The 25,579-nt window shown below is 34.3% G+C and overlaps 6 protein-coding genes across 8 annotated transcripts; 1 reads left to right on the forward strand and 5 right to left on the reverse strand.

Annotated features, from left to right (window-relative positions):
* Positions 1-337: 337 nt before the first annotated feature.
* On the reverse strand, positions 338-2,500 carry LOC137831715 (Pentatricopeptide repeat (PPR) superfamily protein). Its single transcript, XM_068639505.2, has 3 exons — positions 1,978-2,500; positions 1,290-1,680; positions 338-647 (listed from the first exon to the last, which is right to left on the reverse strand). The coding sequence occupies exons 1-2, from the start codon at positions 2,350-2,352 to the stop codon at positions 1,291-1,293; spliced, it is 765 nt and encodes a 254-aa protein (XP_068495606.2). The 5' UTR covers positions 2,353-2,500; the 3' UTR covers positions 338-647; position 1,290.
* Positions 2,501-3,223: 723 nt separating this feature from the next.
* LOC137831724 (uncharacterized) lies at positions 3,224-4,135 on the reverse strand. The gene has a single exon (XM_068639517.2). The coding sequence runs from the start codon at positions 3,984-3,986 to the stop codon at positions 3,378-3,380; it is 609 nt and encodes a 202-aa protein (XP_068495618.2). The 5' UTR covers positions 3,987-4,135; the 3' UTR covers positions 3,224-3,377.
* Positions 4,136-7,240: 3,105 nt separating this feature from the next.
* Positions 7,241-10,059, reverse strand: LOC137823938 (Tetratricopeptide repeat (TPR)-like superfamily protein). 2 transcript variants are annotated; one of them, XM_068629305.2, is made up of 2 exons: positions 8,774-9,908; positions 7,241-8,626 (listed from the first exon to the last, which is right to left on the reverse strand). In XM_068629305.2, the coding sequence occupies exons 1-2, from the start codon at positions 9,818-9,820 to the stop codon at positions 7,517-7,519; spliced, it is 2,157 nt and encodes a 718-aa protein (XP_068485406.2). In that variant the 5' UTR covers positions 9,821-9,908; the 3' UTR covers positions 7,241-7,516. The 2 variants fall into 2 exon arrangements, with proteins under 2 accessions (XP_068485406.2, XP_068485399.2); XM_068629298.2 differs by having other exon boundaries at positions 7,241-10,059.
* A 749-nt stretch (positions 10,060-10,808) lies between these two features.
* On the forward strand, positions 10,809-13,164 carry LOC137831253 (ras-related protein Rab11C). Its single transcript, XM_068638853.2, has 3 exons — positions 10,809-11,299; positions 11,461-11,653; positions 12,475-13,164. The coding sequence occupies exons 2-3, from the start codon at positions 11,489-11,491 to the stop codon at positions 12,958-12,960; spliced, it is 651 nt and encodes a 216-aa protein (XP_068494954.2). The 5' UTR covers positions 10,809-11,299; positions 11,461-11,488; the 3' UTR covers positions 12,961-13,164.
* Positions 13,165-17,770: 4,606 nt separating this feature from the next.
* On the reverse strand, positions 17,771-19,558 carry LOC137807169 (metal tolerance protein B). 2 transcript variants are annotated; one of them, XM_068607685.2, is made up of 2 exons: positions 19,418-19,558; positions 17,771-18,999 (listed from the first exon to the last, which is right to left on the reverse strand). In XM_068607685.2, the coding sequence occupies exon 2, from the start codon at positions 18,967-18,969 to the stop codon at positions 17,800-17,802; it is 1,170 nt and encodes a 389-aa protein (XP_068463786.2). In that variant the 5' UTR covers positions 18,970-18,999; positions 19,418-19,558; the 3' UTR covers positions 17,771-17,799. The 2 variants fall into 2 exon arrangements, with proteins under 2 accessions (XP_068463786.2, XP_068463863.2); XM_068607762.2 differs by having other exon boundaries at positions 19,342-19,516.
* A 679-nt stretch (positions 19,559-20,237) lies between these two features.
* LOC137807357 (tropinone reductase homolog At5g06060) lies at positions 20,238-21,993 on the reverse strand. The gene is made up of 5 exons (XM_068608004.2): positions 21,800-21,993; positions 21,315-21,522; positions 20,968-21,184; positions 20,775-20,881; positions 20,238-20,543 (listed from the first exon to the last, which is right to left on the reverse strand). Exons 1-5 carry the CDS (start codon positions 21,886-21,888, stop codon positions 20,367-20,369), a joined length of 798 nt encoding a protein of 265 aa, XP_068464105.2. The 5' UTR covers positions 21,889-21,993; the 3' UTR covers positions 20,238-20,366.
* Positions 21,994-25,579: the final 3,586 nt, after the last annotated feature.

A 25,579-nucleotide genomic window follows, 5' to 3' on the forward strand; every position in this document is an offset into this window, starting at 1 on the left:
CCAATATAATCTGAAAAAAGTAACAGTCAATTGTGGGTGACTTTGAATTTATAAAAGTGAGTTGGGATACTTTGACAATGGAAATTGTTTGTGTCATTGAAAATTCATGTTGCATATATGACATATATGAAAGTTCTTTTCAATACTATGATAATAGACTGAAATTGTTTCCTGCTGTGTTTGCAATGGAAGTGCAAGTGCAGACAGAGTTGATAATGCAAGCAGAGTTGGAAGTGCAAGCATTGTTTTTGTGAAGCATAATTGCGCTTGAAGCAAGCCTAATTTTCCCAGTGAGTTGTTAGATTATCAATTTATACCATCTTCTTGCGCTCAAAGGTGGAAAAAATGTGATCATAGGTTTCATATTTTACTTGCTTCTGAACAATAGGTAACAATTTGTACATTGGCGACAGGGATGATGAAACTGAACAAAGAGCATTGGAATATTTCAAACTGAGTAAAAGTTTCAAAAACAAAAGTTTATCTCCATTAAGCAAGGACTGTAAATGGTGTAAACTCTCAGTCAACTAACCATCCCAAAACCACAAAATGCGAACAAATCTTGAAAATGAGAGCAGCCTCAATCCTTAATTCCTACAACATCTGTAATTTGATGATCCAGCTCTTCAGGAATATACACCTGGGGCCTGCGAGATATTAATAGAGGTGATAAGATTTTTTATAAGCAATACTACCTTGGAATTTGACTTGGGGAATTACTACTATGCTAGGGGAAGATGAAAAGCGTGCAAAAATTATTCAGTAACTCTTAAAACTAAGTAAAAGACTAATGATTGAAGCCTTTTTTTTATCTTAAACAAAATAAATTTGATCCTTAAAGATGAATAGATGGTACTTAGTAACATAGTCTAAACAACCAAAGTAGCAATCGTGATAGCATGTCGATAAGTGGAATTTGTTGGCATTGTCATATTTCTAATTTCTAATGACATCATGCTAAGTTAAAATCCACTCATTCTTCATTGTCGACTTTCTCCGTACAGTTTTAATTCAATAAGCCAGATTGGTGCTATCAAACTCGACAATCTTCTCATCATCTATTTGATGGAAAAGCTTATTATCCGATCATACCAACATAGAACCTATTGATCCACGGTCCCACGTGCATACCGGGTATATTCAAGAACTAGTAATTCTTTCACATTAAACTCGTTAACATTGTACTTTTTGCACATAACTCAGTTCATGAGCACACACAACGAAACACCATTTTTATTTGAAAGAAAATTATCGAACTCTTGGGATGACAGAGTAAAGGGGGTTCAAACCTCAGCGGGCGCCAAATATCTCTTGTGGTGGATCATAGATACTTGAATCAGGAAAAATCTCCTCAAAATCTTGTTTCACTTTGTTTCTCAAAAGAGGATGTGGCAGGAGTCCTTTCAACAAAATTCTGAATGGCAACTCGTCAGGTGGATCCGGAGAATTCTTCATGTCCTCATATACATTCATCGCATCCGCAGGAGATCCATAGTTCAAGAAGCCCCTTATGACTTCAGTAAAAGTCTGAGAATCAGGGAACAGATTTTCCTTTCGCATGCTTTCCCACAAGTACGATACTTCTTCCATTTTTTTGGACCTTGCCAATGCAATGATTAAGTCCTTATAGAGGTATGTATCAGGTTTGTACCAATCTTGCTTTTGCATAACCTTAAACATCTGAAAATTCATTCAGTTAATTACTCGTAACCTCCGTACAATAAGCAGCGCACAGCTATAATATAATAGGAAGGTTTAATACATCAGTATGTCCTAAACTTTTTTGGGATTTTTTAACGAGGTCCTTACAATTAGGTACTTTATTATACAAATTTAGTTAATTTATGGTGATTTGAAATAGAAAAAAAACAGTAATTTGTGGCAACATAATTACAGAAATAAGAAGCATTATGACAAACAGGTGGTGGGTAAATAACATAAGAATTAAAAATGAAAAAGAATTAGAAGAGTGAATACCATGAGAGCGAGAGAAACTTGTTCTTGACGCTCAAGTTCAGTGAGAACGGCGATCATGTCCATCTTGAGGAGTCTGAGAACGTGAGATTTGATGAACTTTTGAAGCTTATCCTGGTCATCCTTAAACCTCTTCAAGCCCAATACAACAAAGAGCGCTTCTTTGCCAATGAGCTTCTTTCCCTTCCAAAGGGGGCCTCTGGGCCTTCCGTCGTGGTATAGCCTCCAAAACGAGGGCGTTTTGAATGAATTAGATTGAAGGAAGGACAATGGAGGTGAAGCGTGTTTGATAAGTTTGGTGGTTCTGGTGAAGTGTGGCACTAATAAAGAACCAAAATCACAGATTTTCCAAACTTTTGAGAAGGAACGACCAGCCATCACACACTGCACTGCCACTCAAATACCAACACACATAACCCTCACTTCACCTTCATTACGGGCTCTATTACGAAAACCAAAGCTGTGTTCTTTTTGGTGAGGAAGCTATGTTTTGTAACTCCAAAGGGAAATGGCCGATGATATTTTCACAGTAACTAAAGAAAATATCTAATTTCAAAACTCAAAATTACAATTTTTTTTAATTTTTAATTATAATATATTATTATATTATTAAATTAGTGTTTTCTTTTGGTATAAGGCTCAGACACTTTTCTTAAATATCGTGTCCGTGTCGGATACACGTATCGATGTCAATACTCGTACGATATTCATAGAATACTTGTCGGTTAAGTGTTCAATTCAATAAATATTAATTGAATTTCTTAAAATTCTAACACGGTTCTAACACAATTTTAAAAAAGTATAAATACAATAATTTTTTAAAACTCAAATTTATTGTATAAATTTTTATTATGATTATAAAAATAAGTAACAAAATCTAAAATACATAAATGCTTTAAAACACCTCCTAATTGGTTTGACCCAGGCATTCCAGTTTCAGTGTTATTAAATAATACATTTGTGTATTTATTATAGTTTATCTTTGAAAAATGCAATTTTAGGTAAAAAAAAATAGTTGGCAAAACCAAACACAATTAGTCAGAGAAAGTACTTTTTTTCTGGCAAGATGGGAATGAGAAAGAAGTAGTAATGTAAAAGTCCTGGTAACGTGTTGTCTACTGAAAAGCAATTTTAATATCAGTTCTCGTTGTTCCTCCCTCTCAAGCAAACACAGGAAGACACAAATGATAATATTAAAATATATATATATATATATATATATATCATATTTGGTATATGCAAAAAGATGGAATGATGCAAACAATTGGTAGCAAACAATTAGTTCGAATCCGATCTGTTGATTTCATGAGCATTTCCATGAATGATCTTTGAATCCTTAATGATAAGATCATTCAGTTTGACACCTTGAACATGGTTGAATCATGGATATTTTTTTTATTGGTTTAACGAGTGAAGGCAAAGAGGACGAGAAAAACATAGATAAGAAGCGCAGAGGGAACAAGAACGAGCAAGGGAGTCACCGCAGCGAAAGTATGAGGACTCCCACAAGCAATGGTTCCCAATTTGATCTGCACCAAATCCACAAGAGCCACCACCAAAAACCCGCATCCAAAAACCGACCCAAAAGCCGAAACCAGAGTCCCCAACCTCAAAACCACCGTGTTAATTTTCGCAACGCTGTGGACCCAGCTGTTGTTGTTGTTGGCGGCGGCCAACACGTCACCATCGTCGACGTCCTTGCTGAAGTTGATCACGTTTTTGAGAGCCAAGGCGATGAGGCTTGAAAAGAGGAAGGAGCTGAAGGAGTACACGTGGAACGCGATGAGGCCTTCGGAAATGGAGGTTCCGGCGGCGCAGTCTGTGTCGTCGGCGTCGATGAGGGTGTTGGTGGTGCTGGTGGTGGTGATGCCGAGGAAGAGGGCTAAGGTGAAGAGAGAATTGACGTTGACGATGCCGTCTAAGGCCATGATGTGAATTCTGGTGGTCGTCATTTTCCGGCGAGACACGTTGGACATTCCCGGTGATGAAACGAAACCTAAGAAAGATAACATTATATTTTTCTTCGCATATAACCGCTGATGCGGTTTCAGGGATTGTGTGTGTTGTATTGCTTGCAAGCAACCATTTAACAAATGCGTTACTGTGTGTGTTGAGAGTGGCGTATAAGCTTACGTTTGGAACCAAACCCAGTTAACTTGCTTTCTTCTCAAAACTGTATTAAAAGAAACAATGTTCAAACAATTAAATAAAGAGATGAACCTTTACTTTTGTCTTGAAAGCAAAGTTGCAAGGGATAAGTGTCTCAAATCACAGTCCATACGTAGCAGTGTTATTCTTCTTATGGTCAATGTAACCTCCTATATTCTTCACGTTTGTAGTTTTGAATTCATATTTTACATATAAAAAGAAAAATATTAGAACAATTTTAGGGGATTAAAAATTTCTCTTTACTGCAAAAATTTTAAACTGAGATTATCAAGTCAGGAATTAGTTATCAAGTCAGAAATTAGTTGAAAGTGTTGCGAATATCAAAAGAATTTGCTTATTGGATTCTAAAAATCTATAATGGAAATATGAATTTAAATGAAATGAGTGAAATGTATAATTGAAATATCCAAACATCACTTAGTTCAATATAATGATTCACTTTTACTTAGCTTAGTTGAATTTGTGAATCATAAATTCTTGGATAATATGAGCAATGCTAACTTTTTTTATGATGGGGCAATATTTTATCCAACAAATGAATGTGCAGATCAAGTCAATAAATTTATCATATGTTTAATGCCTAGAGAATAAGTTACTTACTTAAATTTAGACATACCTTGCCAATCTGATGAACATGAAGATATTTAAGCTGAGTGGTTTACATCGGAGTTTTTAAATGATATTAGATGCTCAGGCTTCCAAAACATTGCCTAAAACTCAAAATTGGTGTCCCAACAATGCTTTTAAGAATATTGATCAAGTTAATGGACTATGTAATGGCAGAAGATTACAAGTTAATGAGTTGGGGAAGAATGTTATTGGTGGTACAGTGATTACAGGCAAAAACATTGGTCATAAAATATTCATTCATAGAATGGATTTGATTCCTTCAGATTTAGGATCGCCTTTCAAGTTTCAAAGAAAACAATTCCTAGTATCCTTATGCTTTACAATGATTATAAATAAAAGTCAAGGTCAAACACTTTCAAAGGTCTACTTTTTTTCTTGGCCAATGTTACAAGTCAACAATCACTAGATCATTTGTTTTTTAATAATTGTTTCTTATTTGAATTTGCAGGGTAATATAGTTGTTCTTGTCATATTTATGCTTTTGCTGCAAAATTGTAATAAACATATGTCTTGTCAAAATCTTGTATTCTTATCTTTGTGTACCCAAACTTTCAACACTTTTACTTCATGTTTTTTCTAAGACTTAACACTACAAGTATGAGAGGTACAAAATTAGTCTCTTATCTTTCATATCTTTCCTTCCATCAAGTTTACATTTAAGTTATTTTTAGCGGTGATTGAAATGTGTTGACATTATAATCCAATATTGTTCAACACTCAATTTATGCTAGATAAAGTAAGAAAATTATGTTATTTTTGTTGTTTGACATGCTTTGTCAATTAAATTGCCTTTTTCTCTTATTTATTGTTACTTATTGTAATTTTTTTTCAAAAGCTTTATGTAATAGTTATTAAATTAAAATAATTAATGAGTTGGTTATTTTCAATTTGTTGACTAAATAATATAATGAGTTTTAAAGTAAAAATGGAACATACACATATAACTTGAAACTGCAAAGAAAAATTGTCCAACTTCCATTTGTTTTTCGGGTTTGCAAAACCCTCCCCTTAGATCTGAATTGGAACATGACACGTTCATTGTGGAACTTCCACAACTTTTGTTTGATTTTTGCAACACTCTGTTTTGATATCTTTTGTGTTATCTAAAGGGTTCCAACAGTTAGATGGACTTAAGTGTGTCATTTCGATATAAATATCTTATGTTAGCTCTTAAAAAATGTTGTAAGAACCATAATTTTTATTGTCATATATGATTAACTTTTTCCTCATCATACCACTAAAAACTTCAAATGTTTCATTTTTATGACGAGTTTTATCACAATCTATTGATATAATGTCTGAGAAGATGACGGATTGTCATCATAGTCTTTGTTTATAAACTTCAAGTGTACGACGAACTTTCATATCATCATTTTTTAAAATATTCATGTGACGAACTATCATCACATATGAACTTTCATTATAATATTTGTGTTATCTAACAAATTTTCATCATAATCTAGTAATATTTATATAATAAGTTTTTATCATAATATTCAAATATTTGTCTGGCAATTTTCATCAAAATATTCAAATATTTTATATGGTGAATTTTCATCATATTCTTTAAATATTCATATGACAAACTTTCATAATAATTTTTATATAACAAACTTTCATCATAATCTTCAAATATTTGTATGATAAACTTTGATGGTATTATTTAAATCTTCATACGGTAAGATTTCATAATAATATTTATATGGGAAGCTTTTATCATAATATTCAAATATTTGTATACTTAAAGTGTTTGGTCTCACAAACTTCAAATATCTCACGCTATGTGACGAGTAGTATCATAATCTACTATAACATTAATAAAAATACAGATAACATTGAACGATAAACTTTTGAACCTACTTGTTAGAAAACCCACAAAAATTTCATCAAACGGTATCAACGAATCCATTGGAACATCGAGTCCCACGAAAGCTTTCTAGAAAATAACATCCATCGAACTACCGATCTCCCAACACTCTATGTATGTTGAGACTCCTCATTCCTTCTTCGAAATTGGATTCTTGCACTTGAATTGATTCATTTGGCATTTTTTTGCCACTTCATTTTACCTTTTGAGCTCTTCCTGCATCCTTTGTGACTCCTCCTTCTCTTGTGTCATTGTCTTTCTTGTTGCTCACATTTATGAATATAGAGCAAAATTGATTTTCCTGTCCCATAATAGACGCTAAAAGTTGTAGCTAAGGAATATGGAGACCCTAAGCCAGAATATTTAGTGTCTTAACCTCTTTTCTTTGTCACCGCTTTTTTTAACCTAATGTTTGCTTTATCATGATTTGTATGTTTAGTTAATTAAAATGGTTTAAACGCCTTAGAAATATTATAAGGATTTGCCTATTAAATGATCTTAAAAGGCTCATATAAATCTCTTCTTCTAGATCGGCTGGTGACCTACCAGGTATGGAGTTCAGGCCTAAACCATGACAATGCACTATCTTAAAGAAAATACTTTCAAGTATAAAGCGTTTTAAAACATTGAATCAGAACGAAACTGTTACAAGGACATCAAATTTTGGTTACTTGGGTCTAAAACATAAGATATTTGCCAGCTAAGGAGCCAAGACAATACAGCAAAATTGATCGTGAAGTACACCACCAGTGATCACAGGAACATTTACAGATCACAGCACAATTAGATAATGCAAACACTAAATTACAAATTCCAATTTCATATACTGCCAGAATTTCATCCCATCTCCAGCACTTAAGTTACAACTGTGCCTTCTCAAGAAGGATCATCTTTTTCACTCAAAATCGATGCCCTTTGGAATCTCAATTTATCAATTTCCCTCCCTAGATAATCTAAAGTAGTATCTGTAACATGGTTAGGGGTGCATCCAGCATCCAGCATCATTTTCAAGAACTTATAAGCATCCTTCAATAACCCAGCCTTACTGTGAACTTCAATCAATGTATTGTAAGTGACAACATCAGGATTTATCCCACTACTCCTCATTTGCTCAAAGAGCTTATTCACCTCTTTGATTCGGCCTGCCTTTCCCAGAGCATTGATGAGAGTGTTATACATAACTATGTCAAGATAACCTCCCTGCTTCAGTAGCGTATCAAGAACAGCACTAGCTAGATCAGCTCGTCCCATCTTTCCTAAACCTTGAATTATCATATTGTATGTGGCTATATCAGCAGGACAAATTTTTTCTCCCATTTCAGTCAGAACAGCCCAAGCCTCAGTGAAATAGCCCTTTTTGACAAAGGAACTCATGATAGAATTATAAGAATAACTCACAGGACTCACACCTGCATCACTGAAAATCTCAAACAATTTGCAAGCCAAGCTCAACTTTCCCTTGGCCAAAAATATAGACAAGAAAGTATTCACCATATCAACATCAAAAGAATCCGGTCCTTTTTCTTGGACTCTTTGACCACGAGAAGGAGTAAACAGCTGGGAAGAATAGCCAGTGGAGCACATTTGATTGGCCAATTTATCCATGTGCGGCGATGATGACCACTCGTCAATCCCATCGCAAGAAGTTTCCTCGCCGTCATTAATGTTGGTGGTATCCTGGGCACGGGTCATGAAGCTCACGATGTCACTAAAATCTCCTTTGGAAGGGAACATAGGTGAGCAATCCTTTTTCTTGCCAGGAGGGTTCTTCATAGAAGCTTCCATTCCAGCTTTCCACTTTAAAACGGAAACTACCAAATCACCTTCCCTGATATACTTCATAAGCCGGTCCGTCCAATCCCAGCGACCGTGCCTATGAATGCTAATCAGCAGCGATGTTATGGTGACAAGGTCAACAGTAAAACCTCTACTTTCCATTTCTTCCACCAATTGCAGCGCCTCCTCCAGTTGACCCTCCTTACAAAGCTGCAACACAACAATGCTGTAAGTAATCCCATCCACAAATTGGCCCTTCTTCTTGAGATCACAAAACATAGTATAAGCAGCTTCCGCCCTGCCATTCCTAAGCAACCCATGAATGAGAATATTATAAGTCCAGCAAGAAGGTCTCACCCCTTCTTGAACCATTTTCTCAAACAGCTGGCAGGCTTCAACAACCTTGGTCGCCTTAAAATGTCCATCCAGCAGAGAATTATAAACAAGCGTATCCGGACGGAACCCATGGCTCTGCATGTGGTTAAAAACCCTTGTAGCATCACCCATCCTAAAAGTTCCGCAACAGGCATGAATTAGGTTTGTGTAGGTGAAGCGATCAGGTTGGTGAACTGAGGCATTGAGCTCCTCCCACACAACAAGCGCATCATCCACCTTGCCAAGCCTGCAAAGCGCAGTGATGAGACTGTTGTAGGTGCACAAATCAGGGGAAACCAACCCCTTACCATCGTCTTTCATCTCCTTGAAAAGCGCGAAGCAAGAAGCCAAATCACCCCAACAACCAAACGCGTGAATACACACATTGTAACCCCACGTATCAAACGAAAACCCTTTCTTCTCCCTCAATTTTGTAAACACTTGCTTAAACTCCACCCTCATATCTGCTTTTCTCAGAGCAACCAACAATTGGTTGCAAGCGATGGACTTCGAATCGACCGTGTCGAGGAGCTTGAAGAAGATGGATAACGCGAGAGAGAGTTGGTTTTTTGTGAGTAAAGCAGCGATGAGGCAGTTGTAGATTGTGGTGGCATCGAGCTGAAGGTGCTGCACGTAATCTAGTAATTGAAAAGCTAAATTGAAGTTCGAGGAGAAAATGAAGGAGTGGAGTAGGAGGTTGAGGGAGTGGGGATCGAGAACGACGCCATCTTGCGTTATGGAGTGGAGGAGGGAGGGGACGTCGGAGAAGAAGCCGGCGCCGGTGAGGGAGCGGAGGACGAGGGAGTAGGCGGCCGGGGAAGGGCTGTGGTGGGAGCGAGACCATTCGAAGAAACGAAGCTTTTGCGAAGGGTGAATCGACTGGTTTGAAAGGATTTTGAGAATAAGGGGTTGGGTGAGTCCGAGAGCGACGGCGCGTGGGAGATTGAGCGTTGCAGCGTGAGAGTGGGATAGCGTGTTGGTGATAGAAGCCGCCACCAACACCTCTCCCAGCTGTTTCCATTGCCGCATTACAGTCTCAACGTTAGTCGAATTGAAACTCTAGATTCCGTTTCAAAATCAATGCGTCACCGTTTCGGTGCGTTAAGCCTCGGGCCCACCGATCCAACTAACTATATGGATATGGACTAGGCCCGGTTTTCTGTTACGGGTACTGGACACTGGTCAAACACTGCATTAACACTTATCGTAAAAATAAATAAATAGAAACTTTAATAACTCTCATTTTCATCCCTTCATTCTTCTACAACTGCTTTGGAATCATTTGGTCTGGTCCAGTGGTAGAGTAAATAACAATAAATTTATATTTTGACAAACTGTGTTTGATTTATTCAACAATTGAATAAGTTTATCAATATTTTATACTACCAACAAACTATAATACTATATACACTCATGTCATGACAGATATCTCCATGTAAGTTGACATTAAAAAATAAGAAAAAATTTGAAGTTTAATTTTCGTGGACAACTACTACTTAGAATAATTTTATGGCAGAAATAAAGGATTATTTTAATCTATTCAACCTCACATTAAATTTACTTTTTATTTAAAAAAAAATCATATATTTAAATTATATAATTCGGAGTAAAAATAATGTACTTAGTTATCTACTTTATCGTGTCTACAGACCTTAAACTTAACATACAGAGGCACATATCATTTTTGCAATGCTTAAACACTGACACAGGAGCATATGTTAGGTACGTACGCGTGAGCAAGTATATACAAAGTACATACCATGTCTGTACAAGTGTATACATATGTACGTGTTTATGTATATCTACTTTAAATACTTTGATAATGTAAATTGTTTGAAAATCATCATTAAACCTTGTGTAAAATAATATAGTGAATATATATATATATATATATATATAGATAAATAGATGCAACACAACATGCATTTTTACTAGTAACAATGATGCTATTAAATTTAAAAATTATATTTAAAATTAAAGTTATGTATATTTAAGAAGGTTGTGATTGGTTAGAAGAGGAGAAGAAAGGAAGAGCAGAGAAGAATGAAGAAGGAGAGGAGAGGAAGAAAGAGGGACACCCTGTCCTTAACGCAGAACACTCCACCCTCCACCAGCCAGCCTGCCACACCCTACACCTTCATCACACGGACTTTGTCTTTCTCTCATTCTTCAACTCCATAAATTATATTATAATTTAATAATAATAATTAAACCTTACATATATATATACATATATTATTATTATTATTTTTTCCCTTAAAAAATGAACTTATTTATTTGCGTTGGCATTGCTTTCTCACTTGTAGACATCTCTGTTTTCTCGCGTTGGCCAATTCGGCCACTCTCCTTCTCCATCTCCACCAAAATCCCCTGCGGTTCCTCCGGTTATCCGAACCGCTCCGGTTTGCCACCTCTCTCTCCCTCTCTGAAGTTTCCTACTTCGCTTAGTTAACAACTAAGCACACTTCACTAAACGCATTTCGTTTACCAAATCGTCGCCGTTTCGCGGTGAGTTCTTTTTCTTTCCGATTCAGTTCGTAGATAGATCCGTTTCGTCGTTTGGAGAACGTGTATTTGTGCGCGTGTGGCCACGCGCCTCTGTGCTCTCCTAACGGTTAGGTTTTGGATCTGGATGAATAATCTTTGGTGTTTGGTGTTGGATCTGGCAGGTTTGAGAGATCGGAGGGGAGAGGAGCCATGACGCATCGAGTGGACCACGAGTATGACTATCTGTTCAAGATCGTTTTGATCGGAGACTCAGGTGTTGGCAAATCCAACATCCTTTCAAGGTTCACTCGAAACGAGTTCTGCTTGGAGTCCAAATCCACTATCGGAGTCGAGTTCGCCACCAGGACTCTTCAGGTAGTTCTGCTTCCTTTTCCTTTGCTGATTTTCCGTAATGAACACGTGTGCTTTTCCTGATTGATTGTATGCTTTTAGGATTTCTGGATTTTTTTCTTATTATTTTTTACTTTCTTCTTGGATTTCTGCCAGTTATTTGCATATATATATGTATTCCAGTATAGTCGTTTTTTTAACCTTTGCTTTGAAGGATTGATTGATTAGCTTATTTATATCTTAGATCCTTTTCTGAGGAAATAAATAGTAAGGTTTTAAGTTGCGCTCGCGGCTTTGCTGTGATCTTGATGTTTCATGAATTTGCGGACAAAAACCCTGATGTTGTGATCAAAATTGCAATGGCAGAGTGTTTTCAAAACCCTTGTGAATATAATGTTTTGGAGGAATGATTTTAGCTTGCGGTGTTATGATCAAGTGGAAGAGGACTTTGATTTGTATTTAATGTAATATAATAATAAAAGAGTTGTTGGTCAAAAATTGATGAAGAAATTATTTTTGAACTTAGGACTAATATTATTATATGGTGAATGTCGTGGAAATTTTTCTGGTTATTTATGTTTGAAGGTTTTCTTAATTGGATGGATGGTTGTCAATTGGATGAACAAGGTTTTAAATTGCAGTCGAGACTGTATTTTTGTCATGATCTTTTGATGTTGCTGAAAATTACAAACGCAATACTATTGCAATGCCCGTTGCATTTGGAAACTCATGAAACCTCAATCTTGCTGTCTTAATCACGATTGCTGAAGGTTTTTTTTGAAAACCTTGATTATGAAGTCTTGTTTGTATCGCTGCATTACTAATGGCTTTTTCTTTGTGTACAGGTAGAGGGGAAGACTGTGAAAGCACAGATCTGGGACACAGCAGGTCAGGAGCGGTACCGTGCCATTACCAGTGCTTATTATAGAGGAGCTGTAGGTGCTTTACTTGTATATGACATAACTAAGAGACAAACCTTTGACAATGTCCAAAGGTGGTTGCGTGAGCTGAGGGACCATGCGGATTCTAATATAGTTATCATGATGGCTGGAAATAAATCTGATTTGAGCCATCTAAGAGCGGTTTACGAGGACGATGGTCAAAACTTGGCGGAGAGGGAAGGTCTGTCGTTTCTTGAGACATCTGCACTGGAGGCAACCAACATTGAGAAGGCATTCCAAACCATTTTGACAGAGATTTATCATATTGTTAGCAAAAAGGCACTCGCAGCTCAGGAAGCAGGTGTTGGTACCACACTTCCTGGTCAAGGTACCTCCATCAATGTTGGGGATGCATCTGGGAATACAAAGAGAGGCTGCTGCTCCACTTAGTGTGACATTTGAGGGAAAAGCGTTGGTAGCAGATAGTATTTTTCCCTCCAATTCTGTTTTGCCCCTTTCTCTTTTTTTATCTTTTTTAATTTTTTTTCTTTCTGGGTGAGAGAGACACATGTAGAGTACATTTACTCCATTGAGTTGCAAAAACGAAGTCTGTGAAATTTATAAAACAATAGTCTTGCTAGTTTCTTTGGATTATCTATTCTGTGATATGATAGTTTCTCGTGAGTTAATGTAATATTGGAGCGGCGGACAGAAATTGATGATATAGTGTGATGGTTAATAGTAGTCTAACATTTCATAGGGGTCATGTAAGATTATACGTAACTTCTGGTTTTTGTCGATACATTGTTACAAGGCTAAATTGTGACCTGCTTGACAGAGCATATGATAATCTCTCTTGCAATCTCTTCTTTTAGGACGGAAGCCTGCTCTTTCGCTGATTCCGGAGGTAAAATCAAGCACCTCGTTTGCATTACAAGCAACTTTTTTGTCATTGTCAAACTGAATACAACACCAGATTGCTTTCGATAACGTCAGTCTGAAGTGTTTTTTTTTTTTTTTTCTAATGAAAAACTAAAGTTTCACATTGGTAACTCACGTTGTAAAGGTTGGTGTGGGAAATTGGCATGCATTACTAAGATAAAAATTTAATTTTGATTAGGGAATAACATCTTGTAATAATTAAATGGGCAGTATGACCTTAAAACATCTACATTATTGCAAATTTAGGGACACTTGAGGTTCGTGTACAGCGCGAGCAGTTTGGTTGTGTATTCTGTTTGACAAACTGCAGTGTTGGGTACAGCAATACAAAATTTACTACAAAATTTTATGTTCAGTACATTGTTTGTGTTTACACTATAATTTGACCTTAATACAACTGTTTTGTTATTTTATTTCAAATTTTCACATTCTAATCTTCATATTAATATATTAGTTAGCGGATGAGTGAATATAAGGGTTAAGAATAATGCACTTACATAAGACAATTCATTCATGTAAAAAAAAAAATCTTAAATTCTTGTAACAGTCTAATTTCTTGCAAAATACGTAGTTGGACAAAAAAAAGATCAGCATATTAGTGGTTTTTACAAAAAAGATATCAGCATACGTAGTTGAACAAAACACGTAGTTGGAATATTAGTAACACTGAGATTTCATGGACACTCCTCTAATTTTTTTAACTCGTAATAAGTTTATATATAATAATATTTTATGACTCCACTCAAAAAATGTGTTTGTCCCCCTCGCGATAAATGTTGCCTTGTGATATATATTTGATGTGTATAACTTTATGTAACAAATACAACTTGGATAATTAAAAAAATAAGAAAATTAGAGGGATAAAAGAGAGACAATTGCTAGTGTAATGAAGGAAGGGCATGATAATTGATCTTAATGATAAGAACATGAGAAAATGTGTTATAATTCACACAATTAACTTTAGGCCGAAGAATTTTTATTGGTTAGTGTTCTTGCAAAGGGGTCGAGGACTCTTGTTCAAGCTAACAACACAATCTTCACAGGTTGATCCAGACTGGGCTTTCGGCTTCTCCTATCTAGGTTGAGCTCTTGGCTTCTCTTCTCACGGTTGGACTTTCGGCTTCTCTTCTCATGGTTGGGCTCTCCAAGTTGGGCTTTCGGCTTCTCTTCTCACGGTTGGGTGTGTGTACCTACAAGGCGGTCCAATGCCAAAATCAGAAATAGTTTATGTATTCATCAGATAAAATTCACTTTTACTTACCTCTTGGATTGATCCTCTATTTATAAGGTTTCTTATTGGGCTTATACCTTATTTGGGTCTTTCTTTCTGCACCACTTATTATTTTAAACACACCCATTAATTTGGGCTTTTACTAATTTGGATCTTGCTACGGTGATTATATATATATATATATATATATATATATATTTATTATTCTTTATATATATATAGTTTTCGTTATAACCTCTCGATGTATTTTTTCGGTTATACCTCTTAGTCCTAACAGTACTGTTAAGATCTAATATAAATTATGTCGGGGAATGATTGATTGGAATATTTATGAATCTTCTTTTATTCGTAGCTTTCTTGTTTCCACAGTTATGTAATTTTTATGTGTTTGCTATTATTCTAGTAACTTACATTTTAATATAAGAAATTCACCATTTTCATAGTATTATTTATAGAGATTAAATATGGTTTTCTCTGTCTATAGTTGAAATTATTTGACTCTCTTTAGGGGTTTATAGTTCATTGATAGGAGGTTATGCTGGTTTTAGAAAAACATTGGCTACAATCTTGCTCAATTTCATTAGAAGGATATTCAAAAAGGTATTAAGAAGTTTGCGTAGACTTACTTTGTTGGTCAATAGGCAAATGTTACCATCCTTCTTGTTGGGCTAGTACAACCATTACCAATTCCTGAGGATTTGAGAAGATTTAGAAATGGATTTCATTACTAGTCTTCTCGCTTCTAATGATTTCATTATGATACTTGTGGTTATTGATAAGCTATCAAAGTATGTTCATTTTTCTGCTTTAAAAATTGACTATGCCAACAAACTAGTAGCAAAGGTTTTCATGAAAATTGTGGTGAGACTACATGGGATACTTAACATTATCATATATGATAGGGATAGGGTGTATACTAGCCAATTTTAACTGTTCAAATTAAGTGACACTTCTTTGAACATGAGCACTGCATGCAACCAAGATCGCATATAAAGCCTTGAATACGTGTTTATAAATGTACGTAAGATGTTTTACTTATAATTCTCCAAAAGGCTGGACAAAGTTGTTGCCTTGGACAAAGTATTGGGTTAACACTTCTTATCATCATAGCAGTGACATGACTCCAATTAAGATTGTCTATGGGACAAAGACCATTCTATTCTGGTCAAAGACAAAGTTGTTGCCTTGGACAAAGTATTGGGTTAACACTTCTTATCATCATAGCATTGAGATGACTCCAATTAAGATTGTCTATGGGACAAAGACCATCTATTCTGGTCAAGTAAACTTTTAATCGTAGTGATCTTACTTCAGTTCAAGAATACTTACACAGTGTTTGGATCTGGGGTGGTACTCTTGTCGACGACGGATGTTGAGTGCTACCTCTGTTTGGTTCCATAGTTGCATATAGGTGAGGGAGGAGATTGTAAGAAAGTGAAGGGGCTAGTGGTTCATGTGAGGAATGAAGAGAAATGAGAGAGTATTGAAGGGAAAACACATCATACATGAGAAGTTACCATGCTACCATTCATTTTATTCATTTGATTTTTCACACATGCAACGCCAAACCACAACTATCATGCACCGTTTACGCATGCAATGAAAAGAAAAGAAACTTAACAAATGTTGAAAAGAAAAGGAAAATATTGGAGTTGAAGACCAATGTCATGGTTTTGGTGAAATTGAAAACCTACAAACAACGTTAGTTGCTCTTAGGAAGAATACAAAACTTAATTTGAGCTATTTTGGTCCCTTTCTCGTAATTGAAAGGATTGGACATGTTGCTTATAAATTTGTTTTAGCAGAAACTAGTAGATTTCATGAAGTATTTCATTGTTCTTATTTGAAGTCTTGTAAAGGGGTCACTCTCAACCATATGTTCCATTACCTATCACTAAAACCTTTAACTTATTTGCAACCTATCACTCAACATGTTTCTATATTGCAATCTCGAGTCATATTGAGAGGATAACAACAAATTCCAACAGATGTGGTTCAATGGAAGGTTTAGATGCATATAATGCAACTTGGGAAGATCACTTAGATTTACAAGAGGCTTATCGAAATCTCAACTTCAAAGACAAGGTTGATATTAATGGAGGAGGAATTTTAACAAAAGCAACTTAAACAATTTAAAGAATGAGGAAACAAGAGGAATAAAGAAGCAATTGCAGGCAAGGAAGGACACATGGCATTTAATCCCAATGATAAGGATGTGAGGAAAGACATGAGAATCCACATAACTAACTCTACAATAGAGGATTTTGATTGGCCTAGGATCTAATATATATTCTATCGGTTAAGAAGAGAGAAGACATGAATGGAATGATTTTGAATTCTCTCCCTTGATTGTTCTGTTACAGATTTCCTTTTATGACAATTTTTCAATTTCTCTATGCTTGCTATTGTCCTAATAGCTCATGTTCCATTGTAAGAAATTCATCATTTCCGTAAGATTGTTTTGATCATTGTTTATGTTAAACTTGTAACCATTACACTTTTCACAACATACTTGATTACCAATGACTAGTACATCTCCCTCCTATTGATATTCCATGCTCAAAACCATTCTCATGCTTACCCAACTAGTGTTTGAACCTTTCACTAAGTTGACCAATCCACCCGAGGAAGGCTAGTCTGGCCCCAACTTGACATCAGGCAAGCAAATCCTCATCTCTCGGTGGTGCAGCTTTAAATGCATGATGGTGATTTCTTCATATTCATCCACATCAGTGTTATGGTGTTTGTTTTTGCTGTAAAGAGAATAGGGAAAGAAAGGGTAGAATGAGAGATTTGAGGAACAGATTGATGAGTTCATCCACTCTTCACAACTGGTATAAAGAAGAGGGATATTAATGAGAGGAAAAAATAATTGACAATTATTTAATTTTGGATGATGTTGAGCTTAATAGTCTTTTGATTAACAAAATTTGAACTTGTCCTATGCTTAGCAATTTTAAATCAAACATGAAACATTTTTTGTGCTGTCTTAATCTTTTAGCATATCAAATTCACTCTTAAGTCAAGATATAAAAGAATAAATCCCATTTTTTGAATTTTTATGACGATGCATCAGCCAATTATTCATTAGTAAAGGAAAGGAAAACAATTTAGCATTATTCAATTTGTATGGTTACATGCTGTATTTGATATGTTTTTTCACAGTAATGTTTAATAGCGCCTAGTAAATCAATGGAACTTATGCCAGGCTCAGCCACTACATGGCAAGAAAGAACAAGTTTTCCAACAGTTATAGCCCAAACGTGCAAGTCATGAACATCCCGTACTCCCTTGATATTTCTAATGCCACTTCCCAACTTGCTAATATCTATCTCACTTGGTGTCCTTTCCATGAGAATGCCATAAATATTCCTAAGCATGGGCAGAGTAGTACTTAAAGATAAAACAGAGAATATAAGAGTGCACACAAGGTCAACTATAAACCACTTAGGTTCAGCCCATATTATGGCTCCAGCAATCATCACTCCAACAGATTGAATCATATCAGCCATGACATGCAAATACGCCCCCTGAAGATTTATGTTCAAGACATTAGTATTTCTGTGACTAGTTGAAACCAGGGTAACATTCTCCTCATCACTTATTATAGATAGCTCCTTATCCCCATCATCATGATCTGTCTGGCATTGATGATGACCATGACCATGACTATGATGATCATGATGACTATGACCATGACCATGATGACCATGACCATGATCATGACCAATCCATGCAACCATGATAAAGTTAAGAACAAACCCAAGTGTTGCAATTGCAAGCATGAGCTTTCCATTCACACTGGTATTTTGTACAAGAATTCTACCAATTGTTTCATATATCAAATAACCAGCTATCAACCAAATTAACTGCACAGATATAAGAGCCCCCAAAACCTCGAGACGACTGTATCCGAAAGATTGATGTGGTGTTGCCTCCCAACCTGAAGCCCACACTGCAAAAAGAGAGATAGAGAATCCTGTAATATCAGAAAGCAAGTGTGCTGCATCACTGATGACAGCTAGGCTGTGAGCTTTTATTCCACCAACAAGTTCCACAACCATGACAATAGCATAGAAAACAATAAGTCCAGAAAGCTTCTTTGCCGACTTTGAAGACTCGTTTGATGTCACAACACTATTTTCATGTCCAGAAAAAGTACAGCCAGAACTGCAAGATAACTCTGCCTTCATACGAAGAACATCAAGTGTTTCAGAGGCAATGGGACTATCAATTTCCTGCATTATCCTCTCTTCCCCCACAATAGGGGCTTTCCCGTTTTCCATTTGCTCCAGCAATCTGGGTACTTATAAACCCTAAACAAAACAAGAAAACCATTTAGAAAAAGTCATCCCCAAGGCTCAGTCTATTGTTAGATTGCCAACAACAACATCAGGAGGAGCATTCAAAATTACATTCCTATGTAGAAACAGCCACAATTAGATAAATTGTACATTTTTATACCATTTCAAACTGAAGCAATAAGATAAAAATGACATATTTGCGGGTCAACGATGAATTAGACTACTTCAATTTCAAGTGTGCAACCAAAATAAAATAAACACAGATGGCATAAATCCACAAACGCCAATTACATAATGAGAGGAATGAGTATTTTGACACCTGAAAAATTTGCGTTAATCTGAAACTTGAATTACCTTAGAAGACAACACTCTGAGACATGGAAGCTAAGAAAATGTGATTTTGCAGAAAAGAAGAGGAGGGAAAACCTACCAGTAGAAGTGAAGCGGTGGTGGAACCGAGGAAATTGATTTGAAATTGAGAATGGTCTCAGGAATCGAGGGCTTAGGTTTGCAATAGCCGGCAACAACCAATTGCAAAACCAAGCAGGCATATTTCTTATGTAGATTTCCTCCCGCACAAAATTAGGACCAAACTATACCACTACCATTCGATAACTTCTTTTATTTTCTAAAATAATTTCTACGTTTTTAATTTAATTGCTTCGCCCAGAAAATGCTATTTACTTTTATTTATTTACCAATTTAAAGCTAATCAATAATTTGGATTTCTCGTTTCTTATAATATAAAAAAAAATCTGTTTTAGGAAAAAAAAAAGTGCTTTACTTCCGTATCTTGAATTTTAAGATGATATATTTTATTTTGAACTGATATTTTTATAAAGTATAACAATATTTTATAATTGTAAGAAAATTTTAGTTTTAATACTTAGTGTATCAAACTATGAAGCTCAACACTTCTTTTAAATGGTGTTGGCTTCGATTGGAACACAATTTTAAAAATAAAAAATATATTAATTTTTAAAAAAATTAAATTTTATTGTATTAATTGTTATTCTAATTATAAAAATAAGAAACAAATTATTGTGAACCAATCATGAAAAACATTTTTCTGTTTAAAAAATAATTTGAAACATATTTATCACATAAATTTTTATTGTCAATTTATATAATTCATAATTATATAATATATAAATTCGTGTCTCATAAATTTTATGAATTTTGGATCGGTGTGGACTTCATGTACCAACGTTTCCTATTTGATAGTTTCACGCAACCAGAAGACATATAGATTGAACCAAGGGACTTCCCCCTATTTATTCTTAGTAACAATAAAATAAAACTAAAGGGACTTCCCTCTATTTATTCTTAGTAACAATAATATAAAACTACTAATACGAGTGCTTGCTTCTAAGGAAGGTTTACACAAGGGCGTTCACAATGAAGCCACCATCAACATAAATGGTTTGTCCTGTAATGTAAGAAGCTGCAGGCAAGCACAAAAATGCCACCAACGAAGACACCTCCTCTGCCTCTCCAAGGCGTCCAAGAGCGGTTCTTGAAATGAAACTATTCAGAACTTTTGCATCTTTGAAGACCTGCAAGAAAACAATGATAAGATATCTAGGAAAGGAGTTATAAAAATGACTTAAAAAAATGGAGAATTTTGAAATTACATTGGCGAAACCAATGTTGTTCATTTTCCTTTCTGAATATGTTGTGTCGTATGAAATTTAGTCAAAATCACATGTCAAAGTTTCTGATATGATAAAAAGTGTGTTCCTGCTTCTTTTCACAGAATAATGCCAGTCACTAATGTAGAAAATTACCGTGTCTCCGAGAGGGGTTTTGATTGGTCCTGGTCCAACGCAGTTAGTCCTTATATTGTCTTTGGCCCACTCGCATGCCAGGTTTCTAGTCAGTTGGTTAATTGCTCCTGCATGCCAATTACATCAATGGAATTAGCATCTACTCCTTCTATAACTCTTCCCCTTCAAATGTAATGATGAAACAGTTAATTACCTTTTGTTGCACCATAAATGGATCCTATATTTACTGATACCTCACCAGCAACGGAGGATATAAAAACTATGCTTGCAGCCTCTGAAGCCTTTAGGAGAGGATGTGCAAGTTGGCTTATGTGATAAGCAGATTCAAGATTTGTGTTGATCAGAAATGAGAAATCTTCCTCCGTAAAATCCAGGGTCTGTTTCTTTATGTTTGTTCCCACATTGTTTACCTAAACTCATACACAAAAATTAACGAAAGAGAATGTTATAGTCCTTCGAGTTGGATCCCAAATTAGTTCTCATTGTTGTCATAGTTAGCCAAGTTCAAGTAAGAAATGGTGAAAAAAAAGATGGCATTACAAGGATATTGAGTTTTCCATTGAACTGAGAGGAGATTCTAGCTATGAGCTCTTGTCTGTTTACACGAGAGGCCACGTCACAGACCGAACCAGTTACTCTGTATCCTTTTGTGGTCCATTGGTTTAAGGAATCATTGAGTTCAGCTTCGTTTCGAGCACAAGTGTGTACCGTTGCACCCAGCTGAGCCAACTCCTCCACGATAGCATATCTAGGATGAAGAACAGATAATATACATCAGAGAAATTAACAACAAGAAACAATTCTCATGCAATATCCACTTATTTTGTACTTCTTCTTCTTACTAACGCTTATGGATACAAACATTATTACAGATCAACACAAAAAATGAAGCACTTTTTCCACTAGCTTTTGTTGTTCATTGATAGTTAACAAATTAATAGGTATTTTTCAGTAGCAAGTTTCAAATATTCAGAAACAAAAAGTGAAATGAAAACTGTGGAGAAAGAAGAACATATGATAGTAACCCGATTCCTTTGGATCCACCAGTGACCAGAGCTGTCATCCCCTGCAGACACCACCTGCTACTTTTGCTACCACTGTTTGTCTCACCCATTGTTTTCTTTTAGATGAAGGAGATGATACGATGGATGAAGCTTTGAAATATGTAATAATTGTTATTGCTACCTTCTAAAGGGCTTGTATTTATAGTCATTATCATTCTCTCCATGCAGAAAGTTAAGAGTTAAAATGTAAGCCGAGAATACAAAGAAAATTAAAACAAAAATACAAAACAAAATATGTCAAAAAACTATTAAAAAAAAAGTGATATATTTTGACACTGCTACACCTTAAACCCATAATAAAATATTAATATTTATAATGACAGTGCTTCCTCTGTTACCGACGTGGCACAACCACCTTCTATGCGTAACATGTGATTCTCCTCATACCTGCACTCTCAAAATTCCCTTCTTCTTCCTCTTCCTCTGTCTCTTTCACACACTCACAAACTTTTTCAAACATTTTCTACTGTCTAAACATGTGGTCTTTATCCCAAATTTTCTCTCTTTTAAAAAAATAAAAAATAATGATACATTGAGAACTATAATTTTTTATATAATTATATTATAACTTTCAGTATTATTATTTTAATATTTTAATATTATTTAATTATAAATTTATTGTTTATTATTTATATATATATATATATTTAAATTCATTATATAAAAAATTATATACAATTCCAAAAGTTTTTAAACTAAAATATTTTTCTCTTTATGAGAAGATGACTAATGAAACTATTCTAAAAATGTGCCCTCCCCTGCCTAATTTTTTGAGCAGCAAAGGTCTTGATTTATTATTTTCACACTAGCTAAAGGATAGAGAAAATATAATCAATGGTTGAGATTTTTCGAGGATATTTTTAGAAAATAAAAAAAATAAGAGGAAAAACTAAATATATTTTTCCATAAACTACATTAATTTTGCATAAATAAATTTATAGAAAAAATCCTTGGCTTTTGTAAAATGATAACTTTTAACTCATTTACAAGTTAATTGTAATTATAGATAACATTCATTTTCTTTTTCGTTTCTTTAAAAAAATATTTGTAAAGAAGTTTATCTATTCAAATTAGTTTATGTATAAAATTAATTTAAATTTATTTCACTTTTCTTTATCTGTATAAGTATTCATAGAGTTGTTAATCTAAACCAAATTGTTAAGTGTATGTTTAACATAGTGTTATTACTTAACAAAAACATGAGGAAATCACTTTAGTGTTTTTACAGTGGAAGGATAAAAATTTATCAGTTTAATTAATTATTAGCTTCAAACACTTGTTTATACTTTACATTTTAGCTTTCATATTTAGAAATTTTATATTTTAGTGTATTTTTTCGCGTTATAATCTTTATAATTTCATTTTGTGAAAATTATGGACACAAATTAATCACTTAAGAGATATCCGGTTTTATCACTTAATTAATAAATATTTTTTTAAAATGATGCCCTATTATGTCATAATTAATTTACTACTTACTAAATAATTTTCCACATGAAATTAATGAATTCTAATTTCTATGAGAAAGATTCTTGATTAGTGAAGAAAAGATCACCCACGTCCGTGACAACAATTTAAGAACTGAAATGAACCGACAGCACTAAACCTAAAAAACCAAAACATGCCATTTGTAAAACCCTGTCTATGTTGCTTTCTCATCCAAATTTTTTATATCCAAAAAATGAAATAACATTAAAAATAAATATTTAAAGAATGTTTCAACTTTTATAATTTTTTTATTAATAAAAAATAAAATAAAACTAAAAATAAACATTTAAAATATTCCAACTCTTGTCATTAAATCGTTACACTTTTTATCCATCTCACATGAAAAACAGATTTTTCTAACGCGCATAATAAATCATGGCAAAATGGTTATCAAACATGTTGAAAGCCTCATAACATTCAACCCACTTGTATGTATGTCAACTAAAAATGCAGATACCAAAATCATACAAAACCCCGTCTCTTTCAATAAAGTTATTTTAATTAATTTTTACTATTTTTTTCCCATCTTCTTTTAGTTTAAACATATTTTCTTTGAATTCTGAAAGTTTTTATCCTAAAAGTAAAAAAAAAAAAATAGTTAAGTTTTACTTACATTTTTTAATCAATGTGCAGAAATTATGATCATCATAAATATAAACTTAATTCTTATAGTAATACTTACATTGATTATTGTGCTGTAAATTTATAAAATCTAAAAAAAAATAACCTAGGTTGAAAATTGTAAAACAATACCAATCTAATAAAAACAGCTTATAATTTTATTTAATATTTAAATTATATTTTCACACAAAACAAGAATAAACTTGTTAATTAAAGGAGTGAGTCTCTTTATTAGTGAATCTTATATATTTCCTAAATACAAAATTTTAAGAAAAGAAAACACTGTTATAGTCTATGAGGCTGAAACACTTCTCTTAAATGACGTATCCATGTCGGACACACGTATCAGTGTCGACACTCGTAGGACACTTATTAGTGAAGTGTTTAATTCAAAAAATATTTGTTGAATTTTTGAAAATTTTAGCACGATTCTAACACAGTTTTAAAAGGTATAAATACAATAATTTTCTAAAAACTCAAATTTATTGTATAAATTTTTATTATGACTATAAAAATAAGGAACAAATTCTTTTGAACCCGTCATGAAAAATATCTTCATGCTCCCGAAAGAATCTCAAACATACTTTAGCACATAAATATTTATTTTCAATCTATACATAATACAAATGGAGAGAACTCTCAGGGTAAGTTTAAACATGTGTCCTCTCCACAAAATTTCAGAAAAAAAAAACATTTAATACCAAAAGTAGAAAAAATTCCACCTATCAACACAATATACCTGGACTAACCAAAACGTGCCACGTAGCACTTTTTAAAAGTAACTTTTTTCTCTCTCATTCTGATTCAATTCTCTTCTCTCTATCATATTTCGTTTTCTCCATTCTCTCTCTGAAACTCTCTTTTCTCTAAAACCCTAATGACAACCCTTCTGCTTCTCTCCTTTTCCTTTACTCATTTTCACCATTTTGACAACTATGTCACTCATACGGAACTTCTGAAGGGTTCACTGCTTCACAGTTGGCCCAAAAGCAATATCTTCATAATCGAGGATTAGGGTTTCGTTCTTCTCTCAACAAAGCTTAAATTGGGGTCTTTTTCCGCAAATGTGTTTGCAGAACAATTTGCAGAAGAATCATAAATCACAAAAAGGGTAATGTTTCTTCAAATTCAAATTTGATTTCAGATGAATTGTGACACCTTTTTTGGACTACATATAGCTCCTCTTATGGATTGATTTTGCACTCCATGAACGAGGTGATCTTTTATACCGTTTCTTCATCTCATTCTCACATTTCTACTATGTTTTTATACTTTTTTGTACTATTAAAGTTTCTTGCTTTTATCTTTTCGACTGATTCTCTTGATCTATTTTATGGTTTGTTTTTTACATTTTTTGTTCTCGGTTTCTTACATGTTTTCGTAACTGATGCAGTTTATAGATTTTGCTGATCAAAGTTTCTTGCTTTTATCTTCTTCTTTTTTCCGATTTTCTCCATCTCTTTTACCATTATTTCTTCTGTGTTTATCATTTTTTTGTTCTTTGTTTGTTACATTTTCGCTTTTTCTAGGGTTTTCTTATCAAAGTTTCTTGTTTTTTTTTTCTCAAGTGTTTTCTGATGCTGTTTTTTTATTTATTTTCTGATCAAGATTCTTTCATTTTGTACATCTCTT

The sequence above is a fragment of the Phaseolus vulgaris genome, chromosome 11 (genome assembly GCF_051622355.1).
Source record: "Phaseolus vulgaris cultivar YP4 chromosome 11, ASM5162235v1, whole genome shotgun sequence".
NCBI classification, from domain to species: Eukaryota; Viridiplantae; Streptophyta; class Magnoliopsida; order Fabales; family Fabaceae; genus Phaseolus; species Phaseolus vulgaris.

Coding starts and splice junctions, on each gene's coding strand:
- LOC137831715 (XM_068639505.2), bottom strand. CDS start 2,352: ATGGCTGGTCGTTCCTTCTCAAAAGTTTGGAAAATCTGTGATTTTGGT. Junction 1,681..1,977: donor AAGTTTCTCTCGCTCTCATG/GTATTCACTCTT, acceptor ATGAATTTTCAG/ATGTTTAAGGTTATGCAAAA.
- LOC137831724 (XM_068639517.2), bottom strand. CDS start 3,986: ATGTTATCTTTCTTAGGTTTCGTTTCATCACCGGGAATGTCCAACGTG.
- LOC137823938 (XM_068629298.2), bottom strand. CDS start 9,820: ATGCGGCAATGGAAACAGCTGGGAGAGGTGTTGGTGGCGGCTTCTATC.
- LOC137831253 (XM_068638853.2), top strand. CDS start 11,489: ATGACGCATCGAGTGGACCACGAGTATGACTATCTGTTCAAGATCGTT. Junction 11,654..12,474: donor TCGCCACCAGGACTCTTCAG/GTAGTTCTGCTT, acceptor CTTTGTGTACAG/GTAGAGGGGAAGACTGTGAA.
- LOC137807169 (XM_068607685.2), bottom strand. CDS start 18,969: ATGGAAAACGGGAAAGCCCCTATTGTGGGGGAAGAGAGGATAATGCAG.
- LOC137807357 (XM_068608004.2), bottom strand. CDS start 21,888: ATGGGTGAGACAAACAGTGGTAGCAAAAGTAGCAGGTGGTGTCTGCAG. Junction 21,523..21,799: donor GGTGGATCCAAAGGAATCGG/GTTACTATCATA, acceptor TCTTCATCCTAG/ATATGCTATCGTGGAGGAGT. Junction 20,882..20,967: donor CATTTATGGTGCAACAAAAG/GTAATTAACTGT, acceptor ATTGGCATGCAG/GAGCAATTAACCAACTGACT.